We start from the raw sequence: 19,899 nt of genomic DNA on the forward strand, positions 1-19,899 counted from the left end.
TAAGAGGAAAAAAATGATGTGCAATTGACCTTTGATGACTCATACATATGTTAAGTGAGCAAAATTGATGTTTTTTAAAGTATATTTGTGTTAGTTTTGCACTAATGGAACAACTTTTCCTTAAGAAATTTTTCGCTAGGACTTGTACATTGAGAGGCAAAAAATGATCTGCAATTGACTTTGATGACTCATACATATATTATCTGAGTAAAATTGATGTTTTTTAAAGTTTATTTGTGTTAATTTTGCACTAATGGAACAGCTTTTCCCTAAGAAATTTTTCTTTAGAACTTGTATTTTAAGAGGAAAAAAATGATGTGCAATTGACCTTTGATGACTCAAACATATGTTATATGGGCATAACTGATGTTTTTTTAAAGTATATTTGTGTTAGTTTTGCACTAATGGAACAGCTTTTCCCTAAAAAATTTTTCTCCAGGACTTGTACATCAAGAAGAAATAAAACGATGTTCAATTGACCTTTGATAACTCATATATATGTTATTTGAGCAAAATTGATGTTTTTTAAAGTATATTTGTGTTAGTTTTGCACTAATGGAACAGCTTTTCCTTAAAAATTTTTCTCCAGGACTTGTACATCAAGAGGAACTAAAATGATGTTCAATTGACCTTTGATGACTCATACATATGTTATATGGGCAAAACTGATATTTTTTGAAATAGTTTTGTGTTAGTTTTCACTAATGGAACAACTTTTCCTTGAGAAATTTGTCTCTAGGACTTGTACATTAAGAAGGAAAAAACGATGTACGGTTGACCTTTGATGACTCATGTGTATGTTATGTGAGCAAAATTGATGTTTTTAAAGTAGTTTTGTTTTACTTTTCACTAATGGAACAACTTTTTCGTTAGAAATTTTTCTCCAGGACTTGTACATTAAGAGGAAAAAAATGATGTGCAATTGACTTTTGATGACTCATACATATGTTATATGGGCATAACTGATGTTTTTTAAAGTAGTTTTGTGTTAGTTTCCACTAATGGAACAACTTTTCCTTAACACATTTTTCTCCAGGACTTGTACACTAAGAGGAAAAAAATGATGTGCAATTGACCTTTGATGACTCATACATATGTTAAGTGAGCAAAATTGATGTTTTTTAAAGTATATTTGTGTTAGTTTTCACTAATGGAACAGCTTTTCCTTAAGAAATTTTTCTTTAGAACTTGTATTTTTTTTTAAGAGGAAAAGAATGATGTGTAATTGACCTTTGATGACTCAAACATATGTTATATGGGCATAACTGATGTTTTTTAAAGTAGTTTTGTGTTAGTTTCCACTAATGGAACAACTTTTCCTTAACAAATTTTTCTCCAGGACTTGTACACTAAGAGGAAAAAAATGATGTGCAATTGACCTTTGATGACTCATACATATGTTAAGTGAGCAAAATTGATGTTTTTTAAAGTTTATTTGTGTTAATTTTGCACTAATGGAACAGCTTTTCCCTAAAGAAATTTTCTTTAGAACTTGTATTTTAAGAGGAAAAAAATGATGTGCAATTGACCTTTGATGACTCAAACATATGTTATATGGGCATAACTGATGTTTTTCAAAGTATACTTGTGTTAGTTTTGCACTAATGGAACAGCTTTTCCCTAAAAAATTTTTCTCCAGGACTTGTACATCAAGAAGAAATAAAACGATGTTCAATTGACCTTTGATGACTCATATATATGTTATTTGAGCAAAATTGATGTTTTTTAAAGTATATTTGTGTTAGTTTTTACTAATGAAACAGCTTTTCCTTAAAAAATTTTTCTCCAGGACTTGTACATCAAGAGGAAATAAAATGATGTTCAATTGACCTTTGATGACTCATACATATGTTATATGGGCAAAACTGATATTTTTTGAAATAGTTTTGTGTTAGTTTTCACTAATGGAACAACTTTTCGTAAAGAAAATTTTCTTTAGAACTTGTGTTTTAAGAGGAAAAAGTGATGTGCAATTGAACTTTGATGACTCACACATATGTTATATGGGCATAACTGATGTTTTTAAAGTAGTTTTGTTTTACTTTTCACTAATGGAACAACTTTTTCTTAACAAATTTTTCTCCAGGACTTGTACATTAAGAGGAAAGAAATGATGTGCAATTGACCTTTGATGACTCATACATATGGTAAGTGAGCAAAATTGATGTTTTTTAAAGTATACTTGTGTTAGTTTTGCACTAATGGAACAGCTTTTCCCTAAAAAATTTTTCTCCAGGACTTGTACATCAAGAAGAAATAAAACGATGTTCAATTGACCTTTGATGACTCATATATATGTTATTTGAGCAAAATTGATGTTTTTTAAAGTATATTTGTGTTAGTTTTTACTAATGAAACAGCTTTTCCTTAAAAAATTTTTCTCCAGGACTTGTACATCAAGAGGAAATAAAATGATGTTCAATTGACCTTTGATGACTCATACATATGTTATATGGGCAAAACTGATATTTTTTGAAATAGTTTTGTGTTAGTTTTCACTAATGGAACAACTTTTCGTAAAGAAAATTTTCTTTAGAACTTGTGTTTTAAGAGGAAAAAGTGATGTGCAATTGAACTTTGATGACTCACACATATGTTATATGGGCATAACTGATGTTTTTAAAGTAGTTTTGTTTTACTTTTCACTAATGGAACAACTTTTTCTTAACAAATTTTTCTCCAGGACTTGTACATTAAGAGGAAAGAAATGATGTGCAATTGACCTTTGATGACTCATACATATGGTAAGTGAGCAAAATTGATGTTTTTTAAAGTATACTTGTGTTAATTTTCACTAATGGAACAGCTTTTCCTTATGAAAATTTTCTCTAGGACTTGTACATTAAGAGGCAAAAAATGATGAGCAATTGACTTTGATGACTCATACATATGTTATCTGAGCAAAATTGATCTTTTTTAAAGTATATTTGTTTTAGTTTTCACTAATGGAACAGCTTTTCCTTAAAAATTTTTCTCCAGGACTTGTACATCAAGAGGAACTAAAATGATGTTCAATTGACCTTTGATGACTCATACATATGTTATATGGGCAAAACTGATATTTTTTAAAATAGTTTTGTGTTAGTTTTCACTAATGGAACAACTTTTCGTAAAGAAAATTTTCTTTAGAACTTGTGTTTTAAGAGGAAAAAGTGATGTGCAATTGAACTTTGATGACTCACACATATGTTATATGGGCATAACTGATGTTTTTAAAGTAGTTTTGTTTTACTTTTCACTAATGGAACAACTTTTTCTTAACAAATTTTTCTCCAGGACTTGTACATTAAGAGGAAAGAAATGATGTGCAATTGACCTTTGATAACTCATACATATGGTAAGTGAGCAAAATTGATGTTTTTTAAAGTATATTTGTGTTAGTTTTCACTAATGGAACAGCTTTTCCTTAAAAATTTTTCTCCAGGACTTGTACATCAAGAGGAACTAAAATGATGTTCAATTGACCTTTGATGACTCATACATATGTTATATGGGCAAAACTGATATTTTTTAAAATATTTTTGTGTTAGTTTTCACTAATGGAACAACTTTTCGTAAAGAAAATTTTCCTTAGAACTTGTATTTTAAGAGGAAAAAAATGATGTGCAATTGACCTTTGGTGACTCAAACATATGTTATATGGGCATAACTGATGTTTTTTAAAGTATATTTGTGTTAGTTTTGCACTAATGGAACAACTTTTCCCTGACAAATATTTCTCCAGAACTTGTACATTAAGAGGGAAAAAATGATGTACAATTGACCTTTGATGACTCATATTTATGTTGTGTGGGCAACATTGATGTCTTTTAAAATATATTTGTGTTAGTTTTCACTAATTGAACAACTTTTCCTAGAGAAATTTTTCTCTAGAACTTGTACATTAAGAGGCAAGAAAAGACGTGCAATTGACTTTGATGACTCATACATATGTTATCTGAGCAAAATTGATGTTTTTTAAAATATATTTGTGTTAGTTTTCACTAATGGAACAGCTTTTCCTTAACAAATTTTTCTCCAGGACTTGTACATCAAGAGGAAATAAAATGATGTTCAATTGACCTTTGATGACTCATACATATGTTATATGGGCAAAACTGATATTTTTTAAAGTATATTTGTGTTAATTTTGCACTAATGGAACAACTTTTCCTTCACAAATTTTTCTCCAGGACTTGTACATTAAGAGGCAAAAAAAGACGTGCAATTGACTTTGATGACTCATACATATGTTATCTGAGCAAAATTGATGTTTTTTAAAGTATATTTGTGTTAGTTTTGCACTAATGGAACAACTTTTCCTTAAGAAATTTTTCGCTAGGACTTGTACATTGAGAGGCAAAAAATGATCTGCAATTGACTTTGATGACTCATACATATATTATCCGAGCAAAATTGATGTTTTTTAAAGTTTATTTGTGTTAATTTTGCACTAATGGAACAGCTTTTCCCTAAGAAATTTTTCTTTAGAACTTGTATTTTAAGAGGAAAAAAATGATGTGCAATTGACCTTTGACGACTCACACATATGTTATATGGGCATTACTGATGTTTTTAAAGTAGTTTCGTTTTAGTTTTCACTAATGGAACAATTTTTTCTTAACAAATTTTTCTCCAGGACTTGTACATTAAGAGGAAAGAAATGATGTGCAATTGACCTTTGATGACTCATACATATGGTAAGTGAGCAAAATTGATGTTTTTTAAAGTATACTTGTGTTAGTTTTCACTAATGGAACAGCTTTTCCTTATGAAAATTTTCTCTAGGACTTGTACATTAAGAGGCAAAAAATGATGAGCAATTGACTTTGATGACTCATACATATGTTATCTGAGCAAAATTGATCTTTTTTAAAGTATATTTGTTTTAGTTTTCACTAATGGAACAGCTTTTCCTTAAAAATTTTTCTCCAGGACTTGTACATCAAGAGGAACTAAAATGATGTTCAATTGACCTTTGATGACTCATACATATGTTATATGGGCAAAACTGATATTTTTTAAAATAGTTTTGTGTTAGTTTTCACTAATGGAACAACTTTTCGTAAAGAAAATTTTCTTTAGAACTTGTGTTTTAAGAGGAAAAAGTGATGTGCAATTGAACTTTGATGACTCACACATATGTTATATGGGCATAACTGATGTTTTTAAAGTAGTTTTGTTTTACTTTTCACTAATGGAACAACTTTTTCTTAACAAATTTTTCTCCAGGACTTGTACATTAAGAGGAAAGAAATGATGTGCAATTGACCTTTGATAACTCATACATATGGTAAGTGAGCAAAATTGATGTTTTTTAAAGTATATTTGTGTTAGTTTTCACTAATGGAACAGCTTTTCCTTAAAAATTTTTCTCCAGGACTTGTACATCAAGAGGAACTAAAATGATGTTCAATTGACCTTTGATGACTCATACATATGTTATATGGGCAAAACTGATATTTTTTAAAATATTTTTGTGTTAGTTTTCACTAATTGAACAACTTTTCGTAAAGAAAATTTTCCTTAGAACTTGTATTTTAAGAGGAAAAAAATGATGTGCAATTGACCTTTGGTGACTCAAACATATGTTATATGGGCATAACTGATGTTTTTAAAGTATATTTGTGTTAGTTTTGCACTAATGGAACAACTTTTCCCTGACAAATTTTTCTCCAGAACTTGTACATTAAGAGGGAAAAAATGATGTACAATTGACCTTTGATGACTCATATTTATGTTGTGTGGGCAACATTGATGTCTTTTAAAATATATTTGTGTTAGTTTTCACTAATTGAACAACTTTTCCTAGAGAAATTTTTCTCTAGAACTTGTACATTAAGAGGCAAGAAAAGACGTGCAATTGACTTTGATGACTCATACATATGTTATCTGAGCAAAATTGATGTCTTTTAAAATATATTTGTGTTAGTTTTCACTAATGGAACAGCTTTTCCTTAAAAATTTTTCTCCAGGACTTGTACATCAAGAGGAACTAAAATGATGTTCAATTGACCTTTGATGACTCATACATATGTTATATGGGCAAAACTGATATTTTTTAAAATATTTTTGTGTTAGTTTTCACTAATGGAACAACTTTTCGTAAAGAAAATTTTCCTTAGAACTTGTATTTTAAGAGGAAAAAAATGATGTGCAATTGACCTTTGGTGACTCAAACATATGTTATATGGGCATAACTGATGTTTTTTAAAGTATATTTGTGTTAGTTTTGCACTAATGGAACAACTTTTCCCTGACAAATATTTCTCCAGAACTTGTACATTAAGAGGGAAAAAATGATGTACAATTGACCTTTGATGACTCATATTTATGTTGTGTGGGCATCATTGATGTCTTTTAAAATATATTTGTGTTAGTTTTCACTAATTGAACAACTTTTCCTAGAGAAATTTTTCTCTAGAACTTGTACATTAAGAGGCAAGAAAAGACGTGCAATTGACTTTGATGACTCATACATATGTTATCTGAGCAAAATTGATGTTTTTTAAAATATATTTGTGTTAGTTTTCACTAATGGAACAGCTTTTCCTTAACAAATTTTTCTCCAGGACTTGTACATCAAGAGGAAATAAAATGATGTTCAATTGACCTTTGATGACTCATACATATGTTATATGGGCAAAACTGATATTTTTTAAAGTATATTTGTGTTAATTTTGCACTAATGGAACAACTTTTCCTTCACAAATTTTTCTCCAGGACTTGTACATTAAGAGGCAAAAAAAGACGTGCAATTGACTTTGATGACTCATACATATGTTATCTGAGCAAAATTGATGTCTTTTAAAATATATTTGTGTTAGTTTTCACTAATGGAACAGCTTTTCCTTAAAAATTTTTCTCCAGGACTTGTACATCAAGAGGAACTAAAATGATGTTCAATTGACCTTTGATGACTCATACATATGTTATATGGGCAAAACTGATATTTTTTAAAATATTTTTGTGTTAGTTTTCACTAATGGAACAACTTTTCGTAAAGAAAATTTTCCTTAGAACTTGTATTTTAAGAGGAAAAAAATGATGTGCAATTGACCTTTGGTGACTCAAACATATGTTATATGGGCATAACTGATGTTTTTTAAAGTATATTTGTGTTAGTTTTGCACTAATGGAACAACTTTTCCCTGACAAATATTTCTCCAGAACTTGTACATTAAGAGGGAAAAAATGATGTACAATTGACCTTTGATGACTCATATTTATGTTGTGTGGGCATCATTGATGTCTTTTAAAATATATTTGTGTTAGTTTTCACTAATTGAACAACTTTTCCTAGAGAAATTTTTCTCTAGAACTTGTACATTAAGAGGCAAAAAAAGACGTGCAATTGACTTTGATGACTCATACATATGTTATCTGAGCAAAATTGATGTTTTTTAAAATATATTTGTGTTAGTTTTCACTAATGGAACAACTTTTCCTTAAGAAATCTTTCTTTAGAACGTGTATTTTAAGAGGAAATAATTGATGTGCAATTGACTTTTGATGACTGACACATATGTTATATGGGCATAACTGATGTTTTTAAAGTATATTTGTGTTAATTTTGCACTAATGGAACAACTTTTCCTTCACAAATTTTTCTCCAGGACTTGTACATTAAGAGGCAAAAAAAGACGTGCAATTGACTTTGATGACTCATACATATATTATCTGAGCAAAATTGATGTTTTTAAAGTTTATTTGTGTTAATTTTGCACTAATGGAACAGCTTTTCCCTAAGAAATTTTTTTTTAGAACTTGTATTTTAAGAGGAAAAAAATGATGTACAATTGACTTTTGATGACTCATACATATGTTATATGGGCATAACTGATATTTTTTAAAATAGTTTTGTGTTAGTTTTCACTAATGGAACAACTTTTCCTTAAGAAATTTTTCTCTAGAACTTGTACATTAAGAGGAAGAAAATGATGTACAATTGACCTTTGATGACTCATATATATGTTGTGTGAGCAAAATTGATGTCTTTTAAAATATATATGTGTTAGTTTTCACTAATGGAACAACTTTTCCTCAAGAAATTTTTCTCTGGGACTTGTACATTAAGAGGAAAAAGATGGTGTTTTTAAAAAATAGTTCTGTGTTAGTCTTTTAAAGTAGTTTTCACATTTCAAATCTGATAGGTCATAAATTTTTTTGTGTGATGCAATCTTAACAAATGAAAATGTGTCTCAATTATTTGCTAATTGACCAATCTCAGGTCCTCGCCTTTAAAACATAGAGAAAAAAGCTTGCTGATGATTAAGGGATGCTAATTTTTAACTATTTTGATGTTCCGATTACCTTTTCTTGATCCGTGGATGAGTTATATAGGTTGAAATGATGGAAGATCTACATGAAGATAAAAAAAATTTTTTAACTTACTATCCACAAGTTTTCTGTTTTGAACCACTCCTCTTGCTTAGGGATTCTTGATGCGATCTGTTGATAGACAAACAAAATGCTGCTTCTCTGGTTTCCTGATGATCTCCTTTTTTTGCTTCCTTATGCCAATTTGTTTTTTGAGGGAGCCTTAATACTGTTAAACAAGAGATTTTTTCCGTTTTTTCCGGTGTCTTTGTATTCTCTGCAACCAAAGTGACAAGTTGTTGTTACACCCAACTGTTCTTCTCGACACTACTCGTTTTGTGATAGATCCTTCAAAACTAAAAAACAAGATGTTTCTATACTTTTCGGACTCCTCGTGGACTTTGTTTTGACTTCTTAGTATCACTTCAAACGATGAAATCTATTCAAATGATGAATTAACCTGGTTTAAAATGCGGGGGGTAGAAGTTACTCTCAACTTGTGTTCTTTCTAATCGACGATTGTCTTCTCTGTCAAAAACCACTGATCTTTGCTGTATTAAAATAACAATTAAAGAGGTCAGAGTTTCAGTAGATATATATGTGTCAGGATGCTTTCTTGTTCCTTTTTGGCATAAACTCTAATGAAGAATCATTAACTTCCTTTTATTGTGTTCAAACTTGTTGTTTTCGGATACGAATTTTGTCAAAACGTAATACGTCTGAATCATATGGCTTGTTGTGAAATAAATGAATGGTAAGTCTATTAACAGTCTGAACGAGACGAGTGCGGGTTTGAGTTTGAGTTTGTTTCTAAAAATTGCCCTTAGGTAATATTTTCATCAGAAAGTAAAACCTTTCAAACCCAGACGTTTCACATGTAATTAAAAAATATTATTTTCAACGTGAGACTGCATACGCAATACCAATACATAGATTATTTATATTAGACACCCAGATTTCTGATACTGCGCAAAATCATTCATGACAAATGGGATTATAGCCCGCAGGCATTTCTCGTGCATGCAAACAGTATTCTCCAGCGTGAAAATATCCCTTATAAACATACAATCCTGTGCGCTTCAAAATTGCGTAAGCAGGAATTAAGCCTGCCTTCGCAATACCATTATATAGTTCATTCACATTAGACGCCCCGACTTCTGGTACCGCGCAAAAGTTTTTACTGGATTTATAGCCCTCAGGCATTTGCCGGGAATACAAAGAGTATTCTCCACAGTGTGTTAACTTTCCGTATAAACCTATAAAATTTTGTGCTTCGAAATGGAGTAAAGGTAAGTCCATTACATAATTAGCCAACAATCCTAACATACAGGGAATAATTGCCAAGATTTTTCCATCCGTGCACATGATTGAACATGTTTGGGGAAAAAGAGCCAAAAAGTGTCAGAGGGTGTACTGGTTTCTTACTACTGATGATTACCTAAGCATATCATTTGTTAAAAAAAACTCTTTGCCCGGAAAAAACAGCAGTTTGTATCTTGACAGAGTGTTGTTTTTACCTGTGGAAAATAAAGCAATTAAAAACCTCACCATCATTTTTATTGTTTTTGTTCCGAGGGGGAAGAACTACATACTAAAATGGGTTTTTTGTTCAGTTAATTTTGATCGATCGATATATTCATCGTAGAGAGGTGTGAGTGCTAACATTAAAAGCCCGTCAAGCGTAAAAAACAAGATTGAAAAAATTTTTCCTAATTTGTTATTAGAGCGATTTATCGTGGCTCAATTTGCGTTATTTTAATTCACATTTACCGGAATTTTTGCTTAATTTTTCGTCAATCTTTCTAGGATATGTAAAAATTGCAATCAAAAGTACTGTTGATTTTTTTAAGACAAAAAGTATTGTTGACTATTTTGATCTAACTTTTTGGTTAAAAGTTTAGCCAAATTTTTCAAAACTCAGCCCTTTTCATTAAAAATTGCCCGAATTAAGCTCTTTTAGTCCACTTTGATTAAATTTGCCGGAATTACACACTCTAAAACAACTATCAAAATCTTTATAAAATATAAAGAGAGCTAGTTTTATCTCAACTTCCATTGAGAAACGTCTGGAATTAAACTTTTACCGTTTTTTGCTAACTTTACTCTATGACTATCAAAAACGCAGTCTTTATTACTGATATTTTAACTGAAAATTTATCTAGATCTATTACATTTGAAACCAATCAGTGCTCTTAATGAACGAACAGCAATAGAAAGCTGGTTTTAGTCCAATCTTGGATTGTTACATTCCAAAAATAGTTCGGATTGTAATCAGTCGGTCTTCTCTGATCTTTTTTATTGATCTTTTTATTTTAATTGATCTTTTTTATTTAAAAGTTCAAAAAAATTGATTTTTTTTATTTTAATTAAAGAAGAGAACAACTCAAATCAAACCTCGCTGTTGATAGTTCTACAAGGTTTCCTAAGCAGTTCCAATTTTATGTGATTAATTTCTTTACTCAAAAGATTATGGCCGTTTTGATTTTTAATTTTTTTTTGTTTTAAAATAAACAATGGCTTCTTGATTTTTGCCACTATTTTCCTCCTATTTTGCTAAATTTGTAGCTTAGTGTCAGCCAAGAAAGACTGATTCTTCTTCCTCTTCTTCCTACTGAATTAATTTTAATCTTTTTTGGGGTTTTACGCGTTAAGTTATGTTTTTCTGGCTTTCATACTACTGGATTTCACATTTTTTTAAATGATTTTTAGGCATTGACCTTTTTTCACGGTTTTTCCTCCTTTTTGTCGCATCATTACATTATTGGCAGTTCGTATATTACACCATTGGCGTTCAAAATAAGGCACAATTGAACATATAAAAGTTTTCAAAGACAAACATTTTAGTTTCAACGTCTTTGACACCCCTTTTTCGAAAAAATTAATTGAATTTTTTACATTTGCCAACTATCGTTTTTACTTTGTCTCTGTTATTGAATGAAGTTTCCGGGATGATTACAGGTCTCATTTGCTTTAAGTGGAGAAATGAATAAGACTATATACTTATTTGAGTAGATAACTGATGGCTATCAAGACAAAAAAAAAGTTTTTATATTAGCATTTTTGTTCTTTTTGTCTATTTGTTACCTATATTCGTTAATCACAGATCACATATGACAGTATTGCTGTGGAGGGAAACTGCAAGTTTACAAAAATTTAATGTTTTTTAAGGAATTAGTTATGAATTTCCTGGCCCCGACTCGGGTTTTTCGCAAAAAAAGTAAAATCATCTATATTTGGAGTTTTTTTCGTAGACATGACAAATTCTGAAAATTTACAGGTCTTAAGCGCTGTTTTGGACGATTAGACGAACCTATTTAATTATGTAATTTTGCAGCTGATGGTCTTCATGATTTTGCAAATAATTGTTTTCGAAAAATACAAAAAAGTTACTTAATTTTGCCTTTTTTTTCTCATTTTTGTAGTTTGTGACCTGTTCTCATTAAAGAGGTTCAATTTCACTTTATCAATGTTCAGGAAAATTTCAACTGAACAGAGTTGCGGGGAAAATATGGCTTCACGGCTTCGATAGCGTTTTCTCGCAAGTTTTAATTGAATTTTTGCTTGCTGTCTCTATTTGGTGTTCTTTTTGTAACCGCATATAATAATTCATTATTTACAGTTCTTAATGCCCTCATTTTTTTTGTTCTTTTTTTCTAATTGTTACCGAGCTTTTTTATTGAGTGGTTACATATCTTTTTAAGTGAATTACAAGTTACTTTGTTTAGTTTTATCCGACGCTATTTTGACCTTGTTAATAAGCTACTTGATTTTGTTGTTCGTCTTGACTTCCTTTCTTAATAATGGCTCTTCTCATCAATCTTATGTGGCAATTTTGACTGCACTGAATTATTTGCGTTGGTTGCGATCTTTTTGTTCTTAGACTTTTATTTGGAAAATAGCTGAATTTTTGGGGAGTTATGCCAAAACTGTGGATGAGCGGGGTCTGAACTTTATGTGCGAACGCACATTACCTAGCCTTCTAGTTGATATGAATACTATTCAGCGTAATACTAATTGTGAGGTTGCAACTAAATTGTTCAGGTATGTTTCAGTGTTTTGCAACAATTGAAACTGAGAACTGTTGAAGGTATAGACTTGATCACTGGTCAAAATGAAAAGGCAAACATAAGATCCTTTATTATCATAATCTCACCAAAAGCCCTATAAGCCCAGCAGTAGCTCTAATTTCTCTTCTTAAAAAAATTGGCTTAAAAAATTGTATGAGATACAACTGAAATAGCTTTAGACTGGCTCAGACATAGAACATAATTAACGACAAATAATGCATTGAACTTATTTATACAAGAATTTTTATACAGTATCAATTGTTTTTGCCATTCTTACAAATATCCAGAATGCGCTGCAACAGGGACTCGAAAACCTAGTTTGACTAAAATTTAAAAAGTTTGAATTTTTTGAAATAATCAGATTTGCAAAAACTGTTCTGAAATTTTGCAATAAGTAGCTTTGCACTATATTTAAATCTGTATATCAAAAAAATTTCGTTTATGGCAATTATTGATTTGTTGAGTGAATTTTTTTTTGCAATTTTGCTGCGCTAGAAACATAACAATTGATCAATGTTTTCTCGTTTCATTCTTCATTTAGCCAAACATTCTAAATCTGGGTTGATACAAATTGTTTGCCGATGGTTTTATCAACGATCCTACCAATTTCTAGTTCTTTTTTCTATGTCACTTTCGTTGTATTTTTTCAGGTTTAGTAAATAATGGTATATTTTTTAGAATATGCTATTTATTTATTTACTTAGTTATTTATTTACAGCACTCTGTGTGATATACTTACTGTTGTTCTTGGCAATAATATAAGTTTTTGCAACTTTTTGTAGGAGGTGGGCAAACTGATGCTTCTGATGAAATGAATTATGACGAAACAACGAGCAGACCATCACACAATGTTGCTGCCGTAAAAGAACCTGTCCTCTTCTCACGGTACGACAAGAGAACAAATTCTTCCATAGAGTATTAATTCGATGAAATGTTGTCTTTATTTGGATATTTTCTCGGAAGTATTTTTTCGGTAACTGTATTAAAATGTCTTCAAAAAAGGCAAACTCGAGAAGTTGAGTTCTTGAATAAAATTTAATGGATATGGATCATTATAAACGAATCATGACGCTCATGAAATGATCATATAAACATGTAAACCTCTGCCATCACAGTAAGTTGAAGCCAAAATTTTAAGCTTTTTTAATTTTTGGCAACTAAACTCCTTTAATTGCCAGATCTGGTTATAAATTTTAATCGAGGAACATGGGGAATTATTTTTGAGCCAGCGTTGAAACGGAAACAGGCTAGGATTAGCTATACAAAAATTTGAGCTCACCAACCAGCTCTTGAACGGGCTTAAATCTGATTATGAGGTTTCTTTGGTTTTGATTACAGGGCACTTGGGTGTGGAGGGGTTTTACCAGAAGAATAATCTCCACAGTACAAAAGTTATCAAATGTTTTTATCAAATCTGAAGACATCAAACCCGAGAAATGTTTATGCTTAGAGGTTGTCTGTGTGCATTATCAGACATTTAGCTGCGTTTATTTATTCCAAATTCAAGGTTCATTGCGGTGGATATTTCGGTCGGAAGCATTACAATCGTTCCAATCACTTACAATACTCTTAAAACCGTGAATGAAGATTAAGAGAAACTTTAAAGGAGCTGATTTCTGGCTATCAAACTTACGCATGATTGTTCGGATCTTTTCCGTTTGTACCCCCCCCCCCGTACGTCATGCATCCCCCAAGTTACAGGGCACGTGTCATTACATAGTAGATTGTTTTAAAACATATCTCTAGTCTAATCATTTGTTAATTTGTTAAAAGAGCACGTCTAAGTTTCACGTTGTTGGACGAAAGAGTCAAGTTTTTGTTGCAATTTTGGCGGTTTTTCAATCATCTTGAAAGTTGCAATAACATTGGCAACATGCTGCAAGGGCACAAAGGGGGCATCAAGGGTTTCCGGAGGCATCAATTGATTGAAGTCTTTTCTCATCTTCTTTGAAATTGGCTCTGAAACTGTAGGCTGAAATGTTGTCAATATGGTCAGTACATCAATTTGTGGGAAAGGGGTAACTTACGTTGCCTAAAACCGGAGCGAGAAAAAATCAAAAAAAAACTACGGAGAAAAAACGCGTGCGAGACCGGAAACGGGGCGAACGAACGTGCCGTAAGCCGTTTTTACCTTTACGACTCGTGTTTCTCCATCTCGTCCTGGCGTTGTCTCCATGACTCTTCCCAGTGGCCAAATGCCTCTTGGTGTTTGGTCTTTCAACACCCAAACAATGTCGTCCACTTTGAGAGGTCGATCGTTGCTGTTTGACCATTTCGACCGTCGGCTAAGCGTTGGCAGATACTCTTTCACCAAGCGTCGCCATATATGGTTCATCAGCTTCTGCGTGTTTTTCCATGTCTTCAAGCTTGCAGGTTGCTGGTCTCCAAATTGTCCTGGTGGCAAGCTTTTGAAGGGACGCTTGATAAGAAAGTGGTTTGGAGTCAAAGGTTCCTCGTTGTCAGGCTGCTCAGCAACGTTAGTCAGTGGTCTGGAGTTGAGGATTGATTCTGTTTCCACCATAATTGTTAGGAAAGTGTCAAAAGAGAGTCTTCTGGATCCTAGAATGAGGATGAGCGTTCTTTTGGCGCTCTGGATCGAACGCTCCCAGACACCGCCAAAATGAGGGACATATGGGGGATTGAATTTCCACGTTGTATTGGCTACTGCTAAAGCTTTGTAGATTCTGTCATTGTCCAAGGCTTTAACAGTTTTCTTCAGTTCTTCAGAAGCGCCAACGAAAGTTTTCCCGTTGTTGCTGTAGAGAAGTTGGGGCTGGCATCGACGACTGCAAAATCTTCTGAAGGCAATGAGAAACGTATCTGTATTGAGGTCTGGACACGTTTCTAAGTGAACTGCTCGCGTCACCATGCATGTAAATATTAGACCATAATGTTTTTCTAAAATGCCTTTGGAATCTTCGATGTAGAAGAGTCCAATGAAATCTACACCAGAATTAGCAAAGTGGAACTGTGTTTTTGTTGTTGGAAAACAAAAACTAGGTAATCGTGCCATAATTGGTTGAATGTTTTTCGTGTCAAAGCGTCGACATAAGAAACAATGAAACCGTACGCTTGCTAACGCTTTCCGAAGGCCAATCACATGGTAACGTTGTTGAATGAATGCTTTTGTTGGTTTTGTGGACTGGTGAATACATATTTGATGGGCATGTTCCAAGTACAAACGAACAATTTTGTCCTTGGCGTGCAAAATTATTGGACTTTTTCCAAATCCAGTTGTGTTGGTGCATACTGCAATCGACCACAAGATCTGAGTAATCCGTCCTCATCCAACAGCGGATTTAAGCATCGTATTTTGCACTTAGAATCTAGTTTGATTCCACGTTGTAAGGAATTAACGGTCGAATGGAAAAAACTGTCCTGAGATAACTTCAGGAGATAATTTCTTGATAATTGAATGTCTTCAGTTGTGTATTGGTGATTGTTCGTTCGCATTTTCTTTGCACGATTAATTAGGTTGAAAACTGTTGCAACTGTCAGAAGAAGTTTGTTCCATGTTGAGAATTTACTCGGATCGACTATAGGTTTAATTGTCTTGGGACTTCTCGTGACTGCCGCACTTGTTGCGCGTGGTTTGTTTATCTCATTCCATGTCGACTCGCTTTGGCAAAGAAATTGGGGTGGATCTAACCATTTCTGCTGAATTTCGTTTGTCTCAAGACCGCGAGTTCCGTGATCGGCGGGATTGAGATAAGCTGAGATGTGATGCCATTGCTGGGGTGAAGAACTTTTATGAATTTCTCGCAATCTGTTTGAAATAAAAACGTTTTGCTTCTTATTTGAGGCTATCCAGTCCAAAACTACTTGACTGTCGGAACAGAGAAAAATTTGGTCGAATGTCAGTGTCATTTCTCTTTGGATCAGTTGTAGAAGGCGCACTCCTATGACAGCTGCTTCTAGTTCCATTTTTGGCACACTTATTTGTTTAATGGGAGCAACTTTGCATTTTCCCATGAGAAAGCATGCTTGTGGCGGAGTGGTTTGACTATTGGTTGTACGGAGGTAAGCAACGGCTGCCATAGCTGCCATTGAGGCATCCACAAATATATGAAGTTGGCTGCTTGTGATTTTACTGAAATTGTGAACAGTTCTTAGTATTCGGATTTCGGGCATGGCAAAGTAGCTGTTTAGAACTTTCTGAAGGTTATGGTGTAGTTCATGTGGTATCAAATCATCCCATTTTCTTCCAAGTTTCCAAATCTGCTGCAAAATCATTTTGATTCTAATTGTCAGGGGAGACAACAGGCCGAAGGGATCGAAGATTGAAGATACCAAACTGAAAATTTTCCTTTGTGTGTACACTGTTGCATCTTTAGGAAATTGTTGTAGGGGAAACATGACAAAATCGTCAGTTGTTATGTTCCATTTTTGACCAAGGACTCTTATGATCTCTTTTGTTTCGTCTTTGTCGTCGGAAGAGATTTCAGCAAATACATCTGGTTGGTTCGAAACAAATTTTGTCAACCTGAAGCCACCATTTTTCAGGCATCTTGTTGTCTGTGATATGACTTCTTTGGCTTCTGAAATTGTTGGCAGGGACTGAATGTAGTCATCCATATAAAAGTGGTGTTTAATAGCGTTCAAGGCGGCTGGAAATTCACTTTTGTTGTCTTCTGCACATTTTTTGAGCACATAAATTGCGCAAAATGGTGAACATGTTGCGCCAAAGATTAATCTAGTGAATTGAAATTGTCGAATGGAGTTGTCTATCATCCAAAGGAAACGAAGAGCAGACTGGTCTTCTTGTCTCATGGTAATCTGCATAAACATTCCTTCGATGTCTGACAAAACAGCAACCGGGTGTTCTCTGAATCTCAACAGCACTCCAACTAAGTTATTTAGCAAATCAGGACCAGTTAGAAGATTTGAGTTCAGTGACTCACCGCGGAATTTTGATGCTGCGTTGGCAACTCTTCTCACTTTTCCGGGTTTGTTTGGATTAGTGACTGGATGATGAGGTAAGTACCATATTGACTCTGGGGGTGGTGCTTGCATTTCGACTGGCTTGACAAAATTTTTATCCAAGTCTGTTTGGAGTGTCTGGTTGTACTTCTGGTTGAGACCGGGATCGTTTTGTAGTCGTTTTTGTAGACTTTTTAGTTGACTGACTGCTGAGAAATAGTTATTCTGGAGTTTCTTTACAGGTTTCCAAGGAAGGCCAATCTGATATCTTTCACCGTTGTGACAGATTGAGTTTTCCATTGTTTGCACTGCTAATTGGTCTAGTGAGCTGTCTTCATTCTGTTCGGGTAATGTACCTTCACCTTCTATTTTCCAGAATCTTTGAACTAATTCGTTCAATGGTTCCTCTTCAGTGTCTTTCCGGCAGACATGGTAAATGAATGGTTGGCGAGGGGGCTTGTTTGCGTTGATTGTTTTAGAAGATAGCTCGTACTCTCCAGCGAGAGTCCAACCAAGCTTTGTTTTTACGCCGAATGGACGCTTTTTTGCTACCTTGGATTACGTCGACTGGATATATGAAGGCAAACGTATTGACACCAAGAAGGGCGCCTATTGCACCGTTGGCTATGTCAGGGAAATAAATGTGACTAAGTTCCTTAAAGGTGTCACATAATTGATTGAGTTCAAGAACGTTAGCGGGTGATACATTGAGACATGGCGTGCTATAAGCTCTTGCAATGCTGAAGTGTTGATTGATTTTGTCATAAGGCGTTACTGTCACTGTTTCACTAATTTTGGACAGTGGCATTTCATGTTCAGTGTTTAGGTACTGCAGAGTTGTTGATGCTTGTGCTTCGCAGGGAAGCTCAAGAAAGCTAGTAACTTTATCCAGCAGGAAGGTGAACTGGCTTCCGGGGTCAATCAAGGCGTAGGTATCAAACACTTTACTTCCGTTTACAAATGAAACTGGCATTATTTGTAGTTGTTCATACCATTCAAGAGGAGGAATTGTATTTCGGTTGATACTGAAGTTTTGGGTCGGATTCGAAGCATTCAAACGGGCGCGTTGAAAATTTTGTTGCTGTGATTGTCTTTTACCGGAAAAGGATTGACCGTATCTTGTCTGCTGGCTCTTTGTACTGCTGACAGTGTCAGTACTTTTGTTTTGATGTTGTTGTTGAAAGGATGGCTGTGTTTGGGGGCTTGCTAGATTTGTGTCGGCTGATTGGGATTGCTTGTTAAGAAGGCAGCGGTGGGCCGCTTAACTTGTTTTGAAGGATCATGCAAAGTTGTGTGGTGAAATCCTTTACATGTTTGGCATCGTTTTGTGGACGGACATGACTGCTTAAAATGTTTGTTGCTTAAACAGTTCGAGCAAAGATTGTTCTTGCTCACAATGTCATACCTTTGGTCTGGCGCAAATTTCTGTTATTCAGGGCATGTTGCGAGTATGTGACTTCCCTTGCACTTCTCGCAAGACTTGTTTGACTGATCAGCATCTTTACGCGGACGAAAAGGTGGTTGACCATGCTGGTTTGCAGGGCGACTTGAGTGCAATGAATTTGGTTTCCAATTTTTTTGTGAAATGTTAGAAAATTGATTCATAGCATTGCTGTTCCTATTATCATTGTTGTTGTTAATTCTGCTAATGCTATTACTGTTTTGACCGAAAGTGTTCCAATTATTAAACGGCTCATGAACATTTTCTCTGTTGATTTTGTCGTATACTTGGGCCTGTACTTCAAGCCACTTCTGAAAATCAGAGACGGTTGGTTGATTTCCAATTGATGTTATTGTATACTCTGTCCATTTTATCAGAATATTATGTGGAATTTTTTCTTTTGCCTTTTTCATCAATGTTGAACAAGTCGGCTTTGAAGCCTAAATATTCAAAAGCTTGCACTAATCGTTTGAGAAAAGAAGCAAAAGATACGAAACTCTGTTTGTTGTAGTCATTGTTCGGACGACAGGCTTCCAGTTGATTGATGAAAGCATTCACAACAATGCAGGGATCTCCAAAGTGATCCATGAGCTCTTTCAAAGCAATCGCGTAGTAAGCTGGGTCACACGAGTAGGCTTGAATTTTTTCTTTGGCTTTTCCTACGACCGAGTTCTGTAAGTATGTTGTACGGTGTGTATCCGTAAGGCTAGTATTATTGTGAACTAGGTTGAAAAAATAGTTTATCCACTCATGGGATTTCAGTGGGTTACCATTAAAATTTGATATTGTTATTGGTGGAAGTTTAATGGAATTTTTGTTTGTGGTTTGTAAATTAAAATTATTTTCAAACGGGATTGTTTCTGTTTGTAATTCAGTTCGTGGCTGAAACAGTTGCTTTCCGGAAAAAGACCAAATTGGAATTTGTTTCGAATTTCCCGAAATGTTTGGTTGGCTAATATGTTGAGTAAAGGGGGGAAGAATGGCTGTTTGGTAGTTTGTAAAGGGATTTTCTGGAGTAAGCGGACAATTAGGTGGCTGAGATGATGTACAGCAAACAAGGTTGCTACCTTGGTTGTTGAGTGTTATATTGGAGGGGAAAACAATTCCATTGTTTGGTTCTTCCGTTCAATTTCCATTGCTAAAATGAACTCCAGTTGGGTAAAGTGGGTTCTG

The 19,899-nt window shown here is 33.7% G+C and overlaps 1 protein-coding gene across 1 annotated transcript in view; it reads left to right on the forward strand.

The window, feature by feature from the left end:
• Positions 1 to 19,899, forward strand: part of LOC142340872 (uncharacterized) — an 82,598-nt gene that overhangs the window by 52,772 nt on the left and 9,927 nt on the right. The window contains exon 2 of the mRNA XM_075391628.1: positions 13,148 to 13,250. Coding sequence (XP_075247743.1) covers positions 13,148 to 13,250 — 103 coding nt within the window. The remainder of the gene's footprint in view (positions 1 to 13,147; positions 13,251 to 19,899) is intronic.

Source organism: Convolutriloba macropyga, chromosome 6, assembly GCF_964194025.1.
Source record: "Convolutriloba macropyga chromosome 6, txConMacr16.3, whole genome shotgun sequence".
In the NCBI taxonomy this organism is placed as follows: domain Eukaryota; kingdom Metazoa; phylum Xenacoelomorpha; order Acoela; family Convolutidae; genus Convolutriloba; species Convolutriloba macropyga.